This window comes from Phodopus roborovskii, unplaced genomic scaffold (assembly GCF_943737965.1).
Source record: "Phodopus roborovskii unplaced genomic scaffold, PHOROB, whole genome shotgun sequence".
NCBI classification, from domain to species: domain Eukaryota; kingdom Metazoa; phylum Chordata; class Mammalia; order Rodentia; family Cricetidae; genus Phodopus; species Phodopus roborovskii.
In genome coordinates, this window is record NW_026126602.1 from 11,021,750 (window position 1) to 11,042,017 (window position 20,268).

The window sequence follows — 20,268 nt, forward strand, 5'->3', positions numbered from 1 at the left end:
ATTTCATGTCTATGTAAACGTATCAAGATTATCTGAAAAACATGGGATTGGGATTAATTATCATATGCTTTTCAAAATGCAAAATAACTATTGATTAGGTTTACCAGGATTTACCCATTCTCATAAGATTGTGAAGGGCACTTTATTTGTAAGCTTTAGCAAAGAGAAATAATATTTAATACTTTCTTATATTCCAGAGGTGAAGCTATCTGATCACAAGTTTTAGAGATAATACCTGAGGCCTATAGAAAAGCATGCCCTATCTTGCTATCACCAGTGTATTTTAACCTTGCTTTGATTTATGACTGTCTTTGTTTTGCAAAACCATTAAACACCTTCAAATGACACAAAATTTAGGATAGCCTAAATCTATGTTCCCAGGCCATGGTCACTCAAATTTGGCTCTAGAATAAACTATATTTTAGTACCTTAAAAATAAATAATCAGCATAAAATAAATGGAACAAAAGTTGATTGGGTACAATGTTTTATTGAAGTACTCAGATATATATTGAAGATAAGGAGTTGTCTATGATTCCATGGGAACATAAAAATAATCTGGCAGGAGCTCTGCTTCAGTAAGCCATAATCACACCAACATTTTAACATTTTATTTTTTTCCTTCTTCATATTGGATCAGTTTAGTGAATGAAATTTTCTATAAATGTATTAGATGAAACATGATTGAGATGTTATGTTTTAAGTTGATGAGCCACTGCTTCCAGGCTTCCTGGTGTTGCACCATAAAATGGATTTGAGAAAGAATAGATGGAACTCTGAGGAAGAAACATACGTTTAGAAGGTTAACTTTCTCCAGAGTAAGATAGGAAACTTCTGATAGGATCAGGAAGTGTGAAGCATATTTCTATATGAATGCCACAGTAGTGATAATCAGAGTGCCCTGAGCCTTGTTCCAGTTCACACTAACAGAATCTCTGACACAGGGCCACAATAGGTATGTTTGCAGTACCCTGTGGGCATGAGTCTGGGTGCCTTCCCTCACATATGGGAGCATAGAGAAATTAAGAAAGCATTATTTTCCATTTTCTTTAATTTTTGAGACATGGTTTCTCTGTGCAGCTTTGTAGATCAGGCTGGCCTTGAATTCACATAGATCTGCCTGCCTCTGCCTCTTGAGTGTTGGGATTAAAGGTGTGTGCCATCATCATCCTGCTCAGAAGGCAATATTTTGACTCTTTTCTCTTGTAATGTTTCACTTAGCTTGATACACTGACTATAGTTAGGATGAAGACAATAAAATAACGAGAGTGTTAAGTTAGGAAAATTAATATTATTAAGTATATTAGAAAGTCTGCAATATAAGACATTCTCTGGGAAAACCTGTTTCTTCCATAAATATTTTGCAAAAAGAAAACTAAGAGAATATAGACCATAGAGATTAAAAAAGCCTTAAAAGACATAGGTATCAATTTGTATTCATGTTCTTTACAGAAATTCTGATTTAAAAATACAGTAACAACAAAAGCTAAACCCAGTTACAAAAGACTTTCTTACAGATAATTGTGCAGGATGAACACTACATTTAGATAGTATCAAGAGAACACTACTATATCCTTAGGCATGATACCATAGGTACATTTTAAATATGTCTTTACCTCTGAAAGATACAACGGAAGTTTCATAGTTAAATAAAATAATAGCTGTGATTGATTTTTGGAAATCATGAGTGGGTTGGGGAACATATGTGGTAAGAAAAGTAACAAAAATGGCTAAAAGTTGAACGTATTTGATGGTGGCTGATGAGTGATTGGCAGGTTTTTTTCTTTGTTTTGTTTTCTTTACTATGCTCCCCAAACAATAGCACTATATAACATTTCTTTAAGAACTTTTGAATATTTTAGATAAATCTATTTTTCTTTTATGTCAAAGAACTTAGAATATAGTTCATTCATTTTTAAAACAATAGAAACAGATTGACAGGATTTCTTCTCTACTCATATTTAATGTACTGAAAGTTGAATTTTAAAAAAGAACAGGAAAGGAAATAAAATGAAATTCTGAAGTTTTGCTTTGAGTGATCATTTGCAAAGTGCAGTAACCTCTGCTTGGAAGCATGTTGGAAAAGTGGGTTCTGAGACACACACACCCAAACACTATAGAGGCTGTCTTCTCAGGGAAACTACTTGAGGTAAATGTAGGGTAACTTCATGGCTGCTATTTACTGACTGCCAGTTTGTTGAGATATTAACATTAATATTTTCACATCTAAAGCTTTTAATTTTAATTTCTTTTAGAATTAGCATTATCTAAGTGGGGAGTAAAAAGAAAATTTTCTTATCATTAGTTATGTCCTTGTTTTTCAATTGATTAAATATTGCATGTGTATAGGTATTTATTATTAATTGAGTAGCGATATGTTTGATTTCCTCAGTGAACTATCCACATACATTCCTTCATGGTCAGGGAGAATTCTTGTTTTTGGTTTTTTTTTTTCTTTTTCATTTCTACCTAAACAAAACAAAACTGAAAGTGTGCATGGCATATTTTTTGAAGAAAACATGGAAATGTAAAATGTCAACCATGTTAGTTTTCAACCACATCATATAAGGTCCTAAAATGTGAGAAACCATCTGGCCTGACCCTTTGGTGCTCATTTTCAATGTCAAGACCAAAAAAATAAAAAATGGTTGATAGATAATTTTATAAAAATTAAGCAGGAGGGCCGCAGAGATAGCTCAGATTTTCAGAACATGTACTGCTTTTAGAGAGAGCCTAGGTTTGTCTTCAGCATCATGACCTCAGAACCTTGTGTATCAAAGCTCCCTCCTCCCTATACCTGTACTCAGATGTATGTATTCCCCATATAAACCTGTAGACATATAACACACATAAAATATTTAAAAATGTAATATGGAAAACAATCCAAGATTTCTATACACTTATTATTGAGGCTACAAATAAGCCAATTAAATATCCAATGAGTAGTTACTGGAAATAGCTGACTAATACTTCTCTATGGGTTAAATGGTTTTTTCCAGATTTACCAGCTCTCTTGGAGAGTGTACAGTGACCACAAAGCCATTTAACAGTGAACTGATTTTACAACAGAATCAAACTGTCCTAAATGGAAAATATCACTCACTTTTGGAGCCTTAAATGCCTTTTTTATCCCCAAATGAAATAGTCCACTAAAATGTTTCTCATAGTCATGATGCAGAAATGGTTCCAAACACAACTAAGTGATGGTGGGTAGTGTGTGTGTGTGTGTGTGTGTGTGTGTGTGTGTGTGTGTGTATGTTTGCTTCTGAATCAATGTGATTTACCTTGCCACTTGCCTCTGTTTTCTCTGGGTTGATGCAATTCCCATAAACTGGATTGACAAAGGCACAGTTGTCTCTCCCTTCAGATTTTCTTAAAACAAAACAAAACAAGTTAACAACAACAGCAACAACAACAAAACAGGGTACAAACCTAAATGTTAGTGAAAGAGTCCTGGTTGTTTTATGTCCATATTCAGTTTTAGACAGAGTCTTGCTGTGTTGCCCAGTCCGGCCTCAAACTCTCCTTCTTTCTGCCTTACTCTTTAGACGAAGGAAGTATAGGTATGGATCACCTTACTTGGCAATTAAGTGCTTCATGGTACATGTTCAGGTCACTGTGAGGAATTTTTGAGAGACTCAGTGTCTTGCCAGCACACTTACTTTCATCAATGTATTACTATAAAATATGTATTTTTTTTTCTCTGCAGGATACCAAGGTAACCACATTCTTGAAAACAAACATAATTTGAACCTTTGAGTATTTAGATCCAAATAGATTCTAGCAAATAAAAGGAGCCTAAGATGGTTTCAATGTTGATTTCTTTTCTATCTTTTTTTTTCAATGTTGTTTTCTTAAATATTGCTCAATTCATTCTAACAATGAAACATCAGAAAGAACGATGTAATGTGACACTGTATTGTGGGAAGCCTGCCTTGGACTCCCTTAGACTAGAAGTGCCAAACCACATCCTGAGACTGTGCCTTATGACAGTGTCTCTTGCAGAAATCTGTAGCCTGTGAGTCCAAATATCAAGTAGTTTAGCAAACAACCTTATACCAACAACCTTATATTTGAGTGTTTGAGAGTTTTGCTTTATTTTTAATGTATCTGGTGTGTGTGTGTGTTCACATTTGTGTGGGTATGTGTGTTTGTGATACCTATGCACTTGTTTGAACATTGTATGGCAGCCTAAAATTAATATAAGAAGTATTTTTTGGTGACTTTTTTTTATTGGACCTGGTCGGCCTTTTTATTGGCCCTGAAGTTCACCATTTTGTCTGGTTTAGCCAAGCAGTTTGTTCCTGTGATTCTCTGTCTCCCTACCTTTCAGGCTGGAATTACAAAAAGGTTGCTATGTTCACCCAGCATTTACACAGATTCTGGGGATCTGGACTCTAGTTCTGTAGTTTGTATGGCAAGTCCTTTACCAATGGAACCATCTGTTCAGTCTTTTGAAGAATTTTCAGGTTGAGAATTTCTTTTCATGTCATGGACTAAATCTGTACAATTCAGCATAATTGAATTAAACATTTGATTTCTTTTTACACTTTCTATTCTTGTTGGAAGACAAGAAACCTTGGAAAAGCTGATAAAAATGGCACTTACCACAGGAAGAAATATCATACAACTGCGTGACTGCCTGTTTACAAAATAGAGTGAAAATCCTAAATACACACATACACACACACACACACACACACACACACACACACACACACACACACACAGTGGGGACAATTCTGGGATGATTACCAATGTCTTAAAAGCAACCAAGAGGAAAAAGTATAGACTTTAATACTTTTTGCCTAATCCAGATACAATATCAGTTAATGAGTTTGTTAGTGTACACTACTAAATACTAAAGGAAAATAGCAAGCTATTACTGATATTCTGTTCAAAGTTCCCAATGGTTATACCTTCCATTACCATCTACTAAAACCACACACTCCTTTCCTAAGCAGCAGAAGCATTGCAGAACCTAATCTGAGTGATGATGTTTGGCTGGAAACACCTTTATCCATGATGTCAATATCGTCTAAGCATGCTACTGTTACTGCTTTTTAAACCACTGTAATAGATATTACACAAATGAAAGAGTTTACTGTCATTAGGGCTACATTTTGGTAACTAATAAATGTACCTATTTGTATGTTATAATTTGAAAAGAAAATAGTTATATATCTACCCTTAAATAATTCAACAATTTATCTGTTAATTATTTAACCTACTAATGGAATACTTATAAATTTTTCCAATGAACCAGGATGAATTCATTTTGAAACTTTGTATTATTTTCTTCCCAAACTGATCCATATTACATCGTCAGAGCAGTAAATTTAGGGACTAGACTTAGGTAGAAACACTCTCTAACTGGTGACTGGCAAGAAAATAAAAGTGGTTTTGAAATGTGTCAAAATGTCAAAGCAAGAGCTGGTCCAGGACAGATTGAACATGACTTAGCAAGTATCAAAACAGAGTAAAGTAAGGAACTAGGAAATGCAAGGCAGCCATAGACAGCAAATACGGAAGAAAAAAAAAAATCCAGTCTAAGCTCAAATTGGGAATGACACCCACAAATACGAAGAAGCTTAACTCTAGTACTAGGTAGGACATATAGTGCAGGGTCTGGGCAAGTGACCAGAAACTGATGAAACAGGAAGGGTGACACAAATAATGTTGATATAAGGCAATGGCTTTTGGGTTTGGACTGATAGAACCCCAGGCACTAAAAGATTGACAGGCAGAAATGAGGAAAGTTGATAAAAAATCTCCAACTATCTATTGCAAGAAGGCAATTAATCATCTGAAAAGACTCTGAAGTCTTAAATAATTTAAAATTTAATTTTTCTGCTAAAGTTAAATATGTGGGTGGAGTCTGGATTTCATGATTTGATAACTACCTGGAAAGATGATAATATGTGCTGTGAGAGTACAGAGTTGTAATAATAGGAAGTCAGTATGTGGTGTGTTAGGAAAGTGGTTGTAAATACTCATATTTCTTAGAGGCCTCAAGGTATTTGTTTTTCAAGTAAAAGTATGTCTCCTATTTTTGAGAATGTTTGGTTCTTTTACTTAAATATTGACATCTTTCCTATCACTATAGTAAACATCACACATACAATGCTGATAACACCATTAAGTTAGTTACTCCACACAATGTTTGATGGGAATGTCTTCTGTATATGTTTGTCTTATTGGTTGATGAATAAATTGCACTGTTCTGTTGGCCAATAGGGAAACAAGATAGGTGGGACTATGAGATAATAAAGATTCTGGGAGACGTAGGCAGAGAGTCATCATGTAGGACAAGAAAGTAACAGGTCTGGATCTGCTCTCCAGTAAGAGAAAACCATGTAGATATACATAGACATATATACATATAGATACATATGGTTATAATTAAGTCAGAGGTAGCAAATAATAAATGTAACCAGCCAACAGTTTCATAATTAATACTGTGTTATTTGTTGCTGACTCAGCTGTGGGATCAGGCTGTTGGAAAAGTGCTCACAATTAGTGTTGATAGCTCCAACAGTAAGCTAAACACTGAGTTACTTGTAATGTTGTTACAAATATTGTAAAGGGATAATGAAGCAAATGAAGAATAATAAAATCAAAACCTATCTATGTTATAGCAACAAACATGACTTTGTGGTGAATCTTTATATTGCTTTAAACAGCATTACTAATATGTAATTCATATGCCGTATTATTCACACATTTAAAATCTTTGTGTCTATCTCTGTGTGTGATAGATATGTAAGAACATGTTCATGTGTAACGGGAGGTGTGTGTGTATGTCTCAGAGTCTCTGGTATTCACTGTTGGGTACACTGGGCTAGGTGGGACACAGGTTTATGGATTGTCCTGTTTCCACCTCTAAGTTCACTGAACGATTACTGGAATTACAGACATGGGCTACTATTTATGCCTGGCTTTACATGGGTGCCAGGGATCTGAATATAAATCTTTACACTTGATCAGTAAGCATTTACCCACTGAGCCATTTCTCTAGACCCCCAATTCACACACACATATATATACACACACACCCATATATATATATATACATATGTATATATATATACATATGTATATATATATATACATACATGAATGACTCAATGTTTATGATAATATTAATTTTCATTACATTTTTGTTTTGGTAAATATGGCTAACATAAAATTTTCAACATTAACCAATTTGCATTGTATAATTTACTCTTATCTATTACATTCTTAATGTTATGCAACTGTTAGTATTGTCCATCCTCCAAATTTTTTTTAATCACTTCAAATTGAAACTCCATAACCATTAGACAGTAATACACAACTAATCACTAGTGTGTTGGGGGAAATTATCTTGCTATTATGAAACATTAGAGTAGCAAGTCAATAAATCTTTGACCATGTGAAAGAAATTGTAAGTGTACATTGACATAACTGTCACTCTAAGTATTGAAGACTGGCTTTTGGCAGACAACTGGGCAGGGGTGACAGGAAAAGGACAAGTAAAACCACATCATGCACTGTAAATTTATCAATTAATGTCTTATAAATGGTTGTACCTTAATAATTTATTAATTACTACAATGTAATTAATTGCTATAATTAATTACTTTTATTAGCAAGAGCATTATTTATAAAATTTATTTACATTATTGCCATTTTCAACAGGCATGGTTTAATATTTTTGCTAGCCATAGTTTTCTCCATTTGTCTGTCATTTCACATGCTAGTGAAAATAGACTGGCTTCTAAGTACAAAATTTAAAATAAAAAGGCATTTCAGAGGCCTTTTCTGTTAATCTCCAAGTAGATTATATTACCAGACATTCCCTGTCCTCCTCAATGGATGTACAACCATACTTCCTTTTCATTCATTTCAATTTTTAATTTATTTTCTGGTTAACATGTAAAGACATGAGTTTCATCCTGGCATCTTTACAAATATGTTATTATACTTTGATCTCATTTTCCCCTTCCCCACTATCTCCCCCATCTAGTTGGTGGCCTCCCCTCATTGCCTATTACATGTACTCCATTGACCTCCCATTCTCATTTCCATTAATATACTGTTCCCTGTTTATGATCCTGTTTCATTTTGTGGTTTACGAGCATGTATATAGACACCACAAAGACACATATACTACACACACCCACACACACACACACACACCACTTTTAAATTGAGGCTCTTCACATAATAGAAAACATTAGTATGCCTGCTTCATTTGACATGAGTTTTGTTTCATCTACTTCCATACAGATGTCATGGTTTCATGATGGGGGTTGTCCTTATGTATGTTTCTTTTATTGGTTGATGAATAAAACACTGATTGGACAGGCAGAAAGATAAGTGGGGCTAGGGGTGAGGAGAATGCTGGAGAGAGAGATGGAGGACAGACAGTTGCCATATAGCCTGCCAAAGGAGTAGCAGGTCCAGACCCTTCTCCAGTAAGTCAAGACCAAGTGGAAATACAAAGATTAATAGACATGGGTTAAGAATTAAGACAGACATAGCAGATGAAAAGACCTAGCCACTGGCCAACAGTTTTATAACTCATATAGTGTTTGTGTGTTTATTTGGGACTCAGGGACCATGGAACCAACTGAGACAGAAAGCTCATGTACAGTTTCATTTTTCTTTATGAATGCATAAAATTCCATTGTATATGGTAATCATATTTTCTTTATCCATTCATCTATGCATGGGCAAGTAGGTTGGGTCTATTTCCTGCATATAGTGAATAGTACAGCTCCAAACATAGATGAGAATTATCCCTGCGGGTTGGTGACATAGAGGCATTTGATACATAACTAGGACTTACATAGTGTCATGTGATGGTTCTCTATTTCGTTTTCTGAATAATCCCCATGCTGATTTACATAGTGACTACACAAGTTTATATTTTTGCCAGCAATGAATAAGGAGAATCATACTTTCATACTTAGAATGTAGACAAGGTAGCGGTTACTGTAGTGACTTTTCTATTAAAACATATTGCCTGTGTACATTGTGTAGTAGAACTGGCTTCCACTAATAAGCTAACTTCTGTATGTTGTTTCTGAGAATCCAAGTTTCCAGACATGAATTCTGTTAGTTCCCAGGGTGGAGGGGCTGCTGAATGGTCATGTACTCTTTAGGATGCTGGGATGAGGGTGCTTACTATATTATTTTTCATAATTCCTTTTCACTTGTTGAATAGCATCCACTACTTATAAATCATATAGTTGTGTTAAATTCTCTACAAAAGGAAATTCTCTTACAGAGTTGATAGTGCATGCTCATCCCTTTAGAGTTTCTTTTAAGAGGGAATTTATTTTGTAGAGATGCTAAACTCTCTTAGATGCATTTGTCACCAGTGTTTATTACACACTGATACTTGACAATGATTGAATACTATTCTCTTTATTATTTTTTCTTTTGACACATTATTTTCTTCTAAATTACATTCTTTTTGTTTGCATCCAGAGCTTGAACACAATGGAAATATATAACTTTATAGTAGTAATAACTACTATTGTCATTTAGAAAATTATTTCCTTTGTGTATGAGCATATACCTGAGTGTCTCTGTGTGTGAATCTATGTATATGTATGTGGTTGTGTGTTCAGGTGACCATGCAAGCAAAAAGAGTGTGCTAGAGCCCATGGAGTCAGAGTGACAGACAATTACAAGCTGCCTAATACAAGTAAGTGATGGGGAGCAAATCCTGACTTTCTGATAGAGCAGTAAACAATCACTGAGCCATCTCTCCAACTCTAGCACTGTCATTCCAATCATTGTTTAATACTATCAGGAATCTTTTAAATCTGTTTCAGCTCTCTCTCTCTTTCTTTCTCTCTAATTTATCCATCATTTATCTATCATCTATCTATCTATCATCTATCATTCTATCTACCCATCTATTCATCTGTCTATCTGTATTTATAGTTTATCTATATATCAATCATCTATATCTATCATCTTGATCTCTTTCTCTCTCTGTTTGTGTGTGTGTGTGTGTGTGTGTGTGTGTGTCTGTTTTGTCACCATTTTCCTCAATTTTAAAAATAAAACAATTGAGACTGTCACCTTTCAGCTTCTTGATAGATAAAGATCACATTCTATTTAACTCATCTCTCCCAGTACCTTGTACACCGATGGGGATATAGCGTGGATAAAGCAAACTTTTAAAGCCACACCAACTTTATATTGTTTTCTGAAGGCTTGATGATAGAACCAGTTAATTCACTGCTTGTATTGTCCCTTCTTTCCTATGCTCAACAGCATTTCACCAAAAGCTGGGAACACAGCTCAGTGGTACTGGTTCTCAGCATGCACAAGACCTTGGCATTAAATGGGTGCTGGGGATATGAAAACAGGCCCTCATGTTTACACAGCAAGCACTTTACCCCACTGAGCTATGTGCCCCAGCCTCTACATATCTATTTTTAATATTCATTGAATATATTTTTCCTGCCAAGAAGATATCTTTTCAGAAATATTTTATTCAACCAGTGTTCTCACTAATTTCCCCCTCCCATATCATCCTAAAAAAATGGGGATATGGTCTTTTTATTCTTCTGTTTTATATCCATGGGTAGTGGGGTAATTGTTGTTATTATCTTGCTTGTCTGTTTATTTTCAACAGTAAGAGACTGCCACCCTTGTTTCCCATGAAACTTTTTCAGTGTCAAATTTACTTTTATGTAAACCTTAGAATTATTTTACAATTGGCCTCTTCATTTTCTGCCCAAGTTTTAGCTTGTTTGAATAGACTGATTTTACTGGTAATTAAGATATTAAAAATTAAAAAAAAAACTATATTGTTGTTTTTGTAAGATACACTTAAGGATCCACCTATCTCTGCTGGTCCACTCTGAGTTCCTGCGGGCAAGAACCTTGACACCCAAGCAGGACCACTGCTAAAGAAAGAGGCCTCAGCTGGAGAGTTCCAGTTTCCAGTGAGATCCGACTATCCTGCAAAACCTTCCAAGTTCCAGCTCAGCCCTTGTCCTCTTCCACCAGCTATTGGCTAGAGATGAGTTTGGGCCCAATCAGGTCTGCCTGTCCCCGGCCCCTACAATCTCTTTCCCCCTCTTCCCTGCCTGAACTCCCTGGGTTGGCCCTAATCCTGCTGCTCCTAACTCTGGTCCCCATCGAGAGCACGCTTGGAGCTCTGATACACCCCCACCCATACCCAATGCAAGCCTACCCCCCTACCCTGTGCCCTACCCTACCAATGGTCCTGCCACTCTGGTTGAGCACTGGGACAGAGGGTGGAGCCAACAGTCGACCCTACTTCGGAGACTTCTCAGAGCAACTATGAACAAAGGAGACCTGACTATCAATGCAGGACCACCCGTAATTTCCACCTGCTTGGTCTCTGACCCCACCTCCAGTCCTCTGCTGGAGTCCCGGGCCCCTCGCAGAGATCCGCCTACCTCAACTGGACCACTGTGAGTACCTGCTGGCATCTTCTACTGGATCCTCATCCTTGATCACATCCCTGGGTCCCTGCATGCAGAGAAACCTCCTAGAGAGCTCAGACCACACAGAGCTACAGATATTGAATCTCAGACCCACATAAGCCCATTGGGGAAGTACAATAGAGAGAGGGGGAGACCCCACAAACACCTACTGGAAGAAGCTATGGGAAGAAGGCAATACAAGAGAATACCGAACAACAGAAAGACAAGCATAACACTACCAGAATCTAGGGAATCTACACCAACTAGAATGGAACACAACAACAAAGCAGAGGAAGCAGAAGGGTATGACGTAAAAATTACCATCATAAAAATGATAGAGGTCCTCAAAGAAGATGGGAGAAAATCCCTTAAAGAAATGGAGGAAAAAACAAACAAAAAGTGGAAGAAATGAACGAATTCCTTAAGGAAAGTACAGAAAGCCAAGAAAAAACAATTAAGCAGGTGAAGGAAACAGTTCAAGACTTGAAAACTGAAATAGAGAAAATAAAGGCAACACAAACTGAAGGATTGCTGGAAATAGAAAAGCTGGGCAAAAAATCGGCAAATACAGACACAAGCATAACCAACAAAATTCAAGAGATCAAAGAGATAATCTAAGGCACAGAAGATAAACTAGAAGAAATAGATTCATTGACCAAAGAAAATCATAAATCCAACAAATCCTAAACACACAACATCCAGGAAATGTGGGACACCATGAAAAGGCCAAACCTAAGAATAATAGGCATAGAAGAAGGTGAGGAAGCCCAGCTCAAAGGTGCTGAGAACATATTCAACAAAATGATCGAGGAAAACTTTCCAAATCTGAAGAAGGACATGCCCATGAAAGTACAAGAAGCATACCAAACCCCAAATAGGCTGGACAAAAGAAAAAAGACCCCTCGACATATAATAATCAAAACACCTAGCATACAGAATAACGAAAGAATATTAAGAGCAGCGAAGGAAAAAGGACAGGTAACATATAAAGGCAGACCTATCAAAATTACACCTGACTTCTCCATGGAAACCTTCAAGGCCAGAAGGTCCTGGATAGATGTTCTATAGGTATTAAGAGAACACGGATGCCAGCCTAGGCTATTATAACCAGCAAAACTCTCAATCAATATAGATGGAGAGAACAAGATATTTAATGACAAAACCAGATTTTCCCAATACGTATCAACAAATCCAGCTATACAGAAAGTATTGGAAGGAAAACTCCAACCCAAGGAAGATAACTATGCCCACAAAAATGTAGGCAACAGATAATCCAACTACACCAGAAACCAAGGGAAAAGCAGAACTAATATATTCACATTACCACTGCCAACAACAAACCTAAATCAAACAAGCATCAACAATCAATGGCCCTTACTCACCCTCGACATTAATGGTCTTAACTCACCTATAAAAAGACACAGGCTAACAGAATGGATACGAAGACAGAATCCATCCATCTGCTGCATACAAGAAACACATCTAAGCTTCAAAGATAGACATTACCTCAGGGTAAAGGGTTGGGAAATGATTTCTCAATCAAAGGGAAATAAGAAGCAAGCAGGCGTAACTATCCTAATACCTAACAAGTTAGACTTCAAACCAAAATTAGTCAAAAGTGATGAAGACGGTCATTTCATATTTATCACAGGAGGAATCCATCAACACAAAGTCTCAGTTCTAAACATCTATGCCCCTAATACAAAGTCACCAACATTCGTAAAAAAAAAAAAAAATACCTACTAAAACTCAAAGCTCATATAAAACCTCACACACTTATAGTGGGAGACTTCAATACAACACTCTCAACACTAGACAGGACCACAAATCAGACACTCAACAAAGAAACAAAAGAACTAACAGAAGTTATGTCTCAACTGGGGTTAACAGACATCTATAGAACATTCCGTCCAAAGACAAAAGAATATACCTACTTCTCTGCTCCACTACTCTGCTCTGCTAAAATCTACCACATACTAGGTGACATAACAAACCCCAACAGATAGAAGAGAATAGGAATAGTCCCCTGTATCTTATCGGACCACCATGCTTTAAAGTTGGAATTCAACAACAGAAATAGCAGAAAACCTGCAAACTCATGGAAACTGAACAATGTGCAATTTCACCACACCTGGGTCAAAGAAGAAATAAAGAAAGCAATTAAGGACTTTCTAATATTCATCAAGAATGAGGATACAACATACCCAAACTTATGGGACACCTTGAAAGCAGTGCTACAAGGGAAGTTCATTGCACTAAGTGGCCATATGAAGAAAATAGAGGATAGTCACATAAGAGAATTATCAACGCAACTGAAAGCCTTAGAGCACAGAGAAGCAAATTCACCCTGTAGTAGTAGACGCCAGGAAATAATCAACTTGAGGGCTGAAATCAACAAAATAGAAACCAGGAAAATAATACAAAAAAATCAATGCAACGAAGAGTTGGTTTTTTGAGAAAATCAACAAGATAGACAAATCTTTAGCCAAATTAACGAAAAAGCACAGAGAGAACATGCAAATTAACAAAATCAGAAATGAAAAGGGGAACATAAAAACAGACAGAGAGGAAATTCATACAATTTTCAGGTCATACTTTGAAAATCTGAATTCCACAAAAATTGAAACATAACTCCAGGTGTATAGACACTGAGAGAAACAATTAATAAATGGGACCTCTTCAAACTTAGAAGCTTCTGTAAGGCAAGGGACACAGTGGACCAGACCAAACGGCAGCCCTCAGACTGGGAAAAGATTTTCACCAATCCTATATCTGACATAGGCCTGATCTCCAAAATATACAAAGAACTCAAGAAACTAGTCAACAAAACACCAAATAACTCTATTAAAAATGGGGTACCAAACTGAAGAAAGAATTCTCAATAGAGGAAATCAAAAAGGCTGAAAGACACTTAAGAAAGTGTTCCACATCCTTAGCTATAAGGGAAATACAAATCAAAACAACTTTGAGATACCACCTTACCCCTGCCAGAATGGCTAAAATTAGAAACATCAATGATGTCTTATGTTGGAGAGGATGTAGAGAAAGGGGGACACTCCTCCACTGCTGGTGGGACTGCAAACTCATATATCCATTTTGGAGATCAGTATGACGGTTCCTCAGGAAAATGGGAATTAGTTTACCACAGGACCCGGCAATCCCCCTCTTAGGCATATACCAAAAGGATTCACATCCATGCACAAAGATATCTGTTCAACTATGTTCATAGCAGCACTATTTGTAATAGCAAGAACCTGGAAGCAACCTAGATGCCCCTCAATTGAAAAATGGTTAATGAAGATGTGGCACATCTACACAATGGAATACTACTCTGCAGAAAAAAATAATGGTATCTTGAAATTCTCAGGCAAGTGGATGGCACTTGAAGAAACCATCCTGAATGAGGTAACCCAGTCACAAAAAGAGGAACACAGTATGTACTCACTCATATATGGATTTTAGACCTAGATCAAAGGATCACCAGCTTATAATTCACACCAGCAGAGGAACTAGGATACAAGGTGTATTCTAAGATATTCATATAAAGTCACTAACAGAACTGGTAAGGGACAAGTCCCCCAGAGCTCAGGGGAAGTGGGGGGGGGCAGCGATTGGAGAGAGAAGTAGGAGAAAATGAGGGGGAGGAAAGGAAAACCTGTGCGACCAGGAAGATTGAGCCTGGTTAGGAATAGAAGATAGGAGAGAGAGAGAGAGAGAGAGAGAGAGAGAGAGAGAGAGAGAGAGAGAGAGAGAGGGAACATAAAAGAGGGAGCCAATATTGGTTTGAAGATAAAATTGAACCCAAATAAAGGTCTAGAGAACTACAAGCCTGCTGCCAACTAACAATTTGAGCTTCCGTGGAAAGGCTATCATAAATGCCCTTCCCAGAGAGGGAGATCAACAACTAACTTATCCATGGAGCCCTCAGCTAATGCCTGTGGGAAACAGGATCAAACACCCATACATAAACACTGAGTCGAACTAGAACCCAGATGCAGATGGAGAGGACAAGGCCATGCGGCACAAACACATACAGATAGCTTACCTGAACAAGGAGGAGCTAATGGCCAGTACACTGATAGCTGGAATGCCAACATGGGACTGACTCAGGCCCCCTGAATATGGGTTTCATCCAGAAGGACTAAGCAGTCTAAGGGACCTCAGACAGTGGAGCCAGGATGTATCCCTGGTGCACCAAAGGACTTTGCGAACATATCCCCCATGGAGGGATAACTGCCTTAATCTAGAGACAGGAGAGAAGCCCTAGTCCCTACTTCACATGACCTGTCAGATCTACATGACTCCAACTGGATGGCATTCCCCTACATATGGAAATGGGGTGGGGGGGATGGGAGGGGAGGGTGCATGTGAGAGGGAAGAGAGGGTAAAAGGGAGGGAAGGAGGGAAGGAGGGAGGGAGGGGAGGAAGGAGAGAGGGAGAGGGAACTGGGATTGACATGTAAAATAATAAATTTAATTAAAAAAAATGCTTTGACTCCAAAATTTAAGTTGAAGGACAAGTTACCAGGGAAAAGGATTTTTTTTTTTTGTTTTTGTTTTTTTGTTTCCACAGAAAATGAAAAGTTGCGGATTCCTTCCAGACTAATGTGGTTTGATCAAGGCAGACCGCCTGAAACAGAGTACAAGGTGATCCTACCTTCAAAACAGCTGGACAAAGCAGCCTTGCAGACTACAGCCCCCCCTCGAATCCCCCATGACATCCCCCCTTACTAGCAGGAAGTAGTTTTGAAAGAACCATGCCCAAATTCCCAAATATTGTCTATAAATGTTTGTTTTCATTTAAATGGACTCTGTTATATAAAATAAATTTAAAAAATATACTTAAGGAGTGCAAAAATGTGCAGTGAAAGAACAGAATAAATGCATAGTCGTGGGGAGAATGTGGAGGGAATTGGAAGAAATTAAATAGCACATGAGAATGGTATCATACGTTTATTCCCTGTGTGATAAAAGCATGACGTGATGATACTAGAAGTCAAATGTATGCAGGACAATCAATTCCAAGGCGACACTTTCAAAGGGAAACAAGCCAGGCACTCTGAAAGAAAGCAACATTTATCATGTGAAGCCTACTACTGTCATCTAGCATGTATAAATAATGAGTTCAGAACATTATTTTAAGAAGGCAGCAGGAGGATTGCACAGTGTTTTAATGTCTTTCAAAATACTATGTGGAGACTAAACCAAGACATTTTTTAGTAAAAGCTGCTGAAAAATCAGCTAACAAAGAATGCGGACAGGTTCTTTATGGGTTTAGAAGCTTGGTAAAATTTTCTGGAGACATTTTCTTCTGTTCCTGTTTTAAAGTAAATATTAGGGGATCGGGCAATGTCCCATTGCTTGTGCTAGCTACAAAGCATGAGGTTCTAAGGATCTAAGTTCATATCCTCAGAATGCCTATAAAGCTGAATGTGGTGGTTCACTGTAATCATAGCACTCCTACTGTGAGATGGGAGGCAGAGACAGAATACCAGGAAGCTGGTATAAGCACTGGCCAATGACAAGAGACTTATTTAAAATATGTTAGCAAGTGAAGTCCATATGCAAGACTGTCCTCTAACATCCACATGTAGTCCATGGACTATGTGCACTTACATTCACACATATGAACACATACATTAAAAGATAAAACAAAGTCAACATAAAAAAATGAAACACTAAATCTAAGCCAAAGATAGAATAACATTGCATGATACCCTAAGAAATTAAAAGAAGGGATAAAATCCAGTGACGAGACCTTCTCTCACTGGTCTATATAAGCTGAACTCAAGTTGGATAAACAAAAACAAGAAAGGGTTATAAGGAGAATGAAATAATCCGTTACCAATTGTTTGCAAATATGGTGGCTTTTATTTTTTAAAATAATCTGTGGGAGATGAAGAAGGTGAAAGGAAAAGATAGGGAGAAGGGGAAAGAAGGGAAGGGGATGGTAACGCCAAATTACATAGAAAAGAAGGAAAGGAAACACAAAGATGAGTGGGAAAAAAATATCAATGAGGTATAAGTTTACATTTCCAAGTCCTTAAGGACAAAAGACTTTGTAGGAAAAGGTCAAAGTGAACTACATTTACAAACACAAGTAAAAAATGCAATAAAATGTAGAGGAAAAGTTCATCATCTAGGGTTATAGAACCAAAAACACCAGAACACCAAATTTCGCTGAACTCACTAAAATGAGATAGGAGTTGCCATATTTCCTTCTCATCTGTTCATGCAGGAAATAAATCCTGTGGCTGTTTAAAAGCAAGCTAGGATCGATGGAGCACTTCCATGTGAACATGGCCGGAATATGGAAGCAATTATAGGCATACAACTGACCCGGGTTCCTGTAACCCAACCTTGAGAAAGTGGAACTGCCAGTGAGAGCTTGGTCATCACTCCACCTCTCAAGTGCAGCATTAGCAAATTCACAGGAACCTAACTCAAACCAGATGCAGAGCAGGAGTTTTCCTATGGATATGCATTTGAAAGTACACTGTAAAAGTATTTCCTGACCTGGTAAAACTACTAGAGGATCATATATAGATGATAATTAGAGGGAAAGATGAAGATTCATGAAGAAAGAGGTCATCACAAGTTATCAAAATATTAGCTGCAACTCACACATCTTATAATCCAAGCATGATTATACATTAAAATGTGTATTTTTATGCTACTTTTGGTAATATGTAAGACATCATTAAAGTAAATAAAATACAGTCAAATATTTCTTAGTTAATTTCTATTATAGAAAAATTTTGGTAGATAGAAACCACGTTGATGAAAGTTCTTGGGAGTCTTTAATAATATTTGAAAGTATAAAAATCTGTCTTTAAAACAAAAAAATTAAGAATGGACAAAACAGAAATAGCATAAAAAGTTCATATGTATCATTTCTTATTTCAAGATGACAGGTATGTGTATATAGTTCAGAAGACACATAATGACGCTAATATCATAAGGGGAAGATTAAATATAATTTAAAATTCTTTCCTGCCTACATTGTTTGTTCCTAAGTATGATTCCCAGGGTGGTTGTTAACCAGAGTCTCTGAGTTGTGTGTGTTTGTAGAGTTCAGAAATGATCCCTGATCCTTTTAAGCATTTGATCAGCAGATAAATAAAGTCTCACTGTTCTTGATTGACATATGTCCCTAACCTGAGCCCATGATCATCCCTTTAGAATGTCTTCTCAAGATATGTGCTAACCCTGTTGCACTGCCTAATTTCCAAATATGTTAGAAATCCCAGACTCTCCAGTTTGTTTTCAATTTCCTCTGCACTGGCCAGAAGCATTGCCAAATTCAGTACAGCTTCTGTACTTTAGTTTGTATTTGTTGTTTGCCCTCTTATCAGTACTTATTTCCTCTTGTTGACATAAACTGGTTTACCACCTGTATTGCACTCCATGACAATTCACCTTAATTTTTCTTTTTCTATTCTCAGGGGCAGTGAATCTCTTTGGTTGAAATGTTGCCTTATTTGTGACTGCCATTAGCTATTTACTACCTAGAGTTTTCTTAATTATTTAGGCAAGGAAAAGGCAAAAACTTATGTAAGAATCTTTAAGAAAAAAAATGGACATTGTGACATTTGTTTTCTTATATACATGTCTTTCATTTTCACTTTATTCAGAAAAGAATACGTTAATCAACTATCTGCTATAAACACTGGGAGCAGTTTATATGTAGCTTCTGTTCCATTAATCTTTGTTTCATGATTAGATAATATAAAACCAGCAGTAAATATTTGGAGCTGGTGATGTGGTTTAGTGGTAAAGTTATAGCTTTAACATGTAACACACACACACACACACACACACACACACACAAAAGAAAGAGAGGGGGAAGTTTTGATAAATACCATCTAAAATGTATACGAAAGCCAAGTAGTTAATAAGCTAATTAAGATAGGACATTAAAAAAGACATTAAAAAAGAGTTTTAATATAATGTAATTACCTACAAGGGTGGATAATGGTGCTCCTGGAAGACAAGGGTTACTAAATAAAAACTGCAGTGGGAGGTATTGCCATTGCTCTTAGTTATCTATCATGACTACATAACAAGGTACTATTGCTGAAGACAGCATACTCTTTAGCTGTGGGATATACAGAAATCAATCTCAGACAAAATGGGAAAGTTCCTTCCTCATAACTAGTTTCCATAGTGTTGGGCAGTGCAGTACAAGGTGCTACACCAACTGTCCCATAGCACTAGACTCTGCAAGTTATAATACTGACTTTGTAGGCACAGAGTGTGTCTATTGGTAAATAGTGGCATGACTGCTCTGGGCCAACTAGGCTCTTTTTGGGTGGATTTGAGCTCTGCTTCATAGCAGGGAATTTAATGCCTGGTACTGTAAAATTGGTTAAAGATGAAAAGAAAAGAAAAACAACAACAAAAAGCCCTGCATATTTGGAGAAGTCATAGGTTATGGAATTTTACTCATTTTGTTAATTAATTTGTTCCAGGGTTATTGTCAAACTGTCACACACACACACACACACACACACACACACACACACACACACACACATACACACACACACACACGCACGCACACACACACACACACAAGGGCTTTTCTCAACCATGGGCAGAAAAGTTTTTGTTCCATGAGAAATAGTTAATACACAGGAAATAATTAGACAACGTCCTGAGAAAAAAGAGACTGAGTGCTCAGTGCTCATCCCTAAGTGGGACCTCTTTGTCAAGCCCCTGCTTCCTGCCATGGCTCAGGGCACATCACAAAGGAGGAGGCAGAAAGATGCAAGAGGAAGAATGAAGAATCGTCCAGATAAAACATGGCTG

At 37.0% G+C, this 20,268-nt stretch overlaps 1 protein-coding gene across 1 annotated transcript in view; it reads right to left on the bottom strand.

Moving 5' to 3' along the window:
• Nucleotides 1–691: 691 nt before the first annotated feature.
• Nucleotides 692–20,268, bottom strand: part of Malrd1 (MAM and LDL receptor class A domain containing 1) — a 602,535-nt gene continuing 582,958 nt past the window's right edge. The window contains exons 38-39 of the mRNA XM_051205714.1: nucleotides 3,296–3,371; nucleotides 692–775 (exon numbers count right to left, since the gene is read on the bottom strand). Of these exons, the coding sequence (XP_051061671.1) occupies nucleotides 692–775; nucleotides 3,296–3,371 (160 nt within the window). The remainder of the gene's footprint in view (nucleotides 776–3,295; nucleotides 3,372–20,268) is intronic.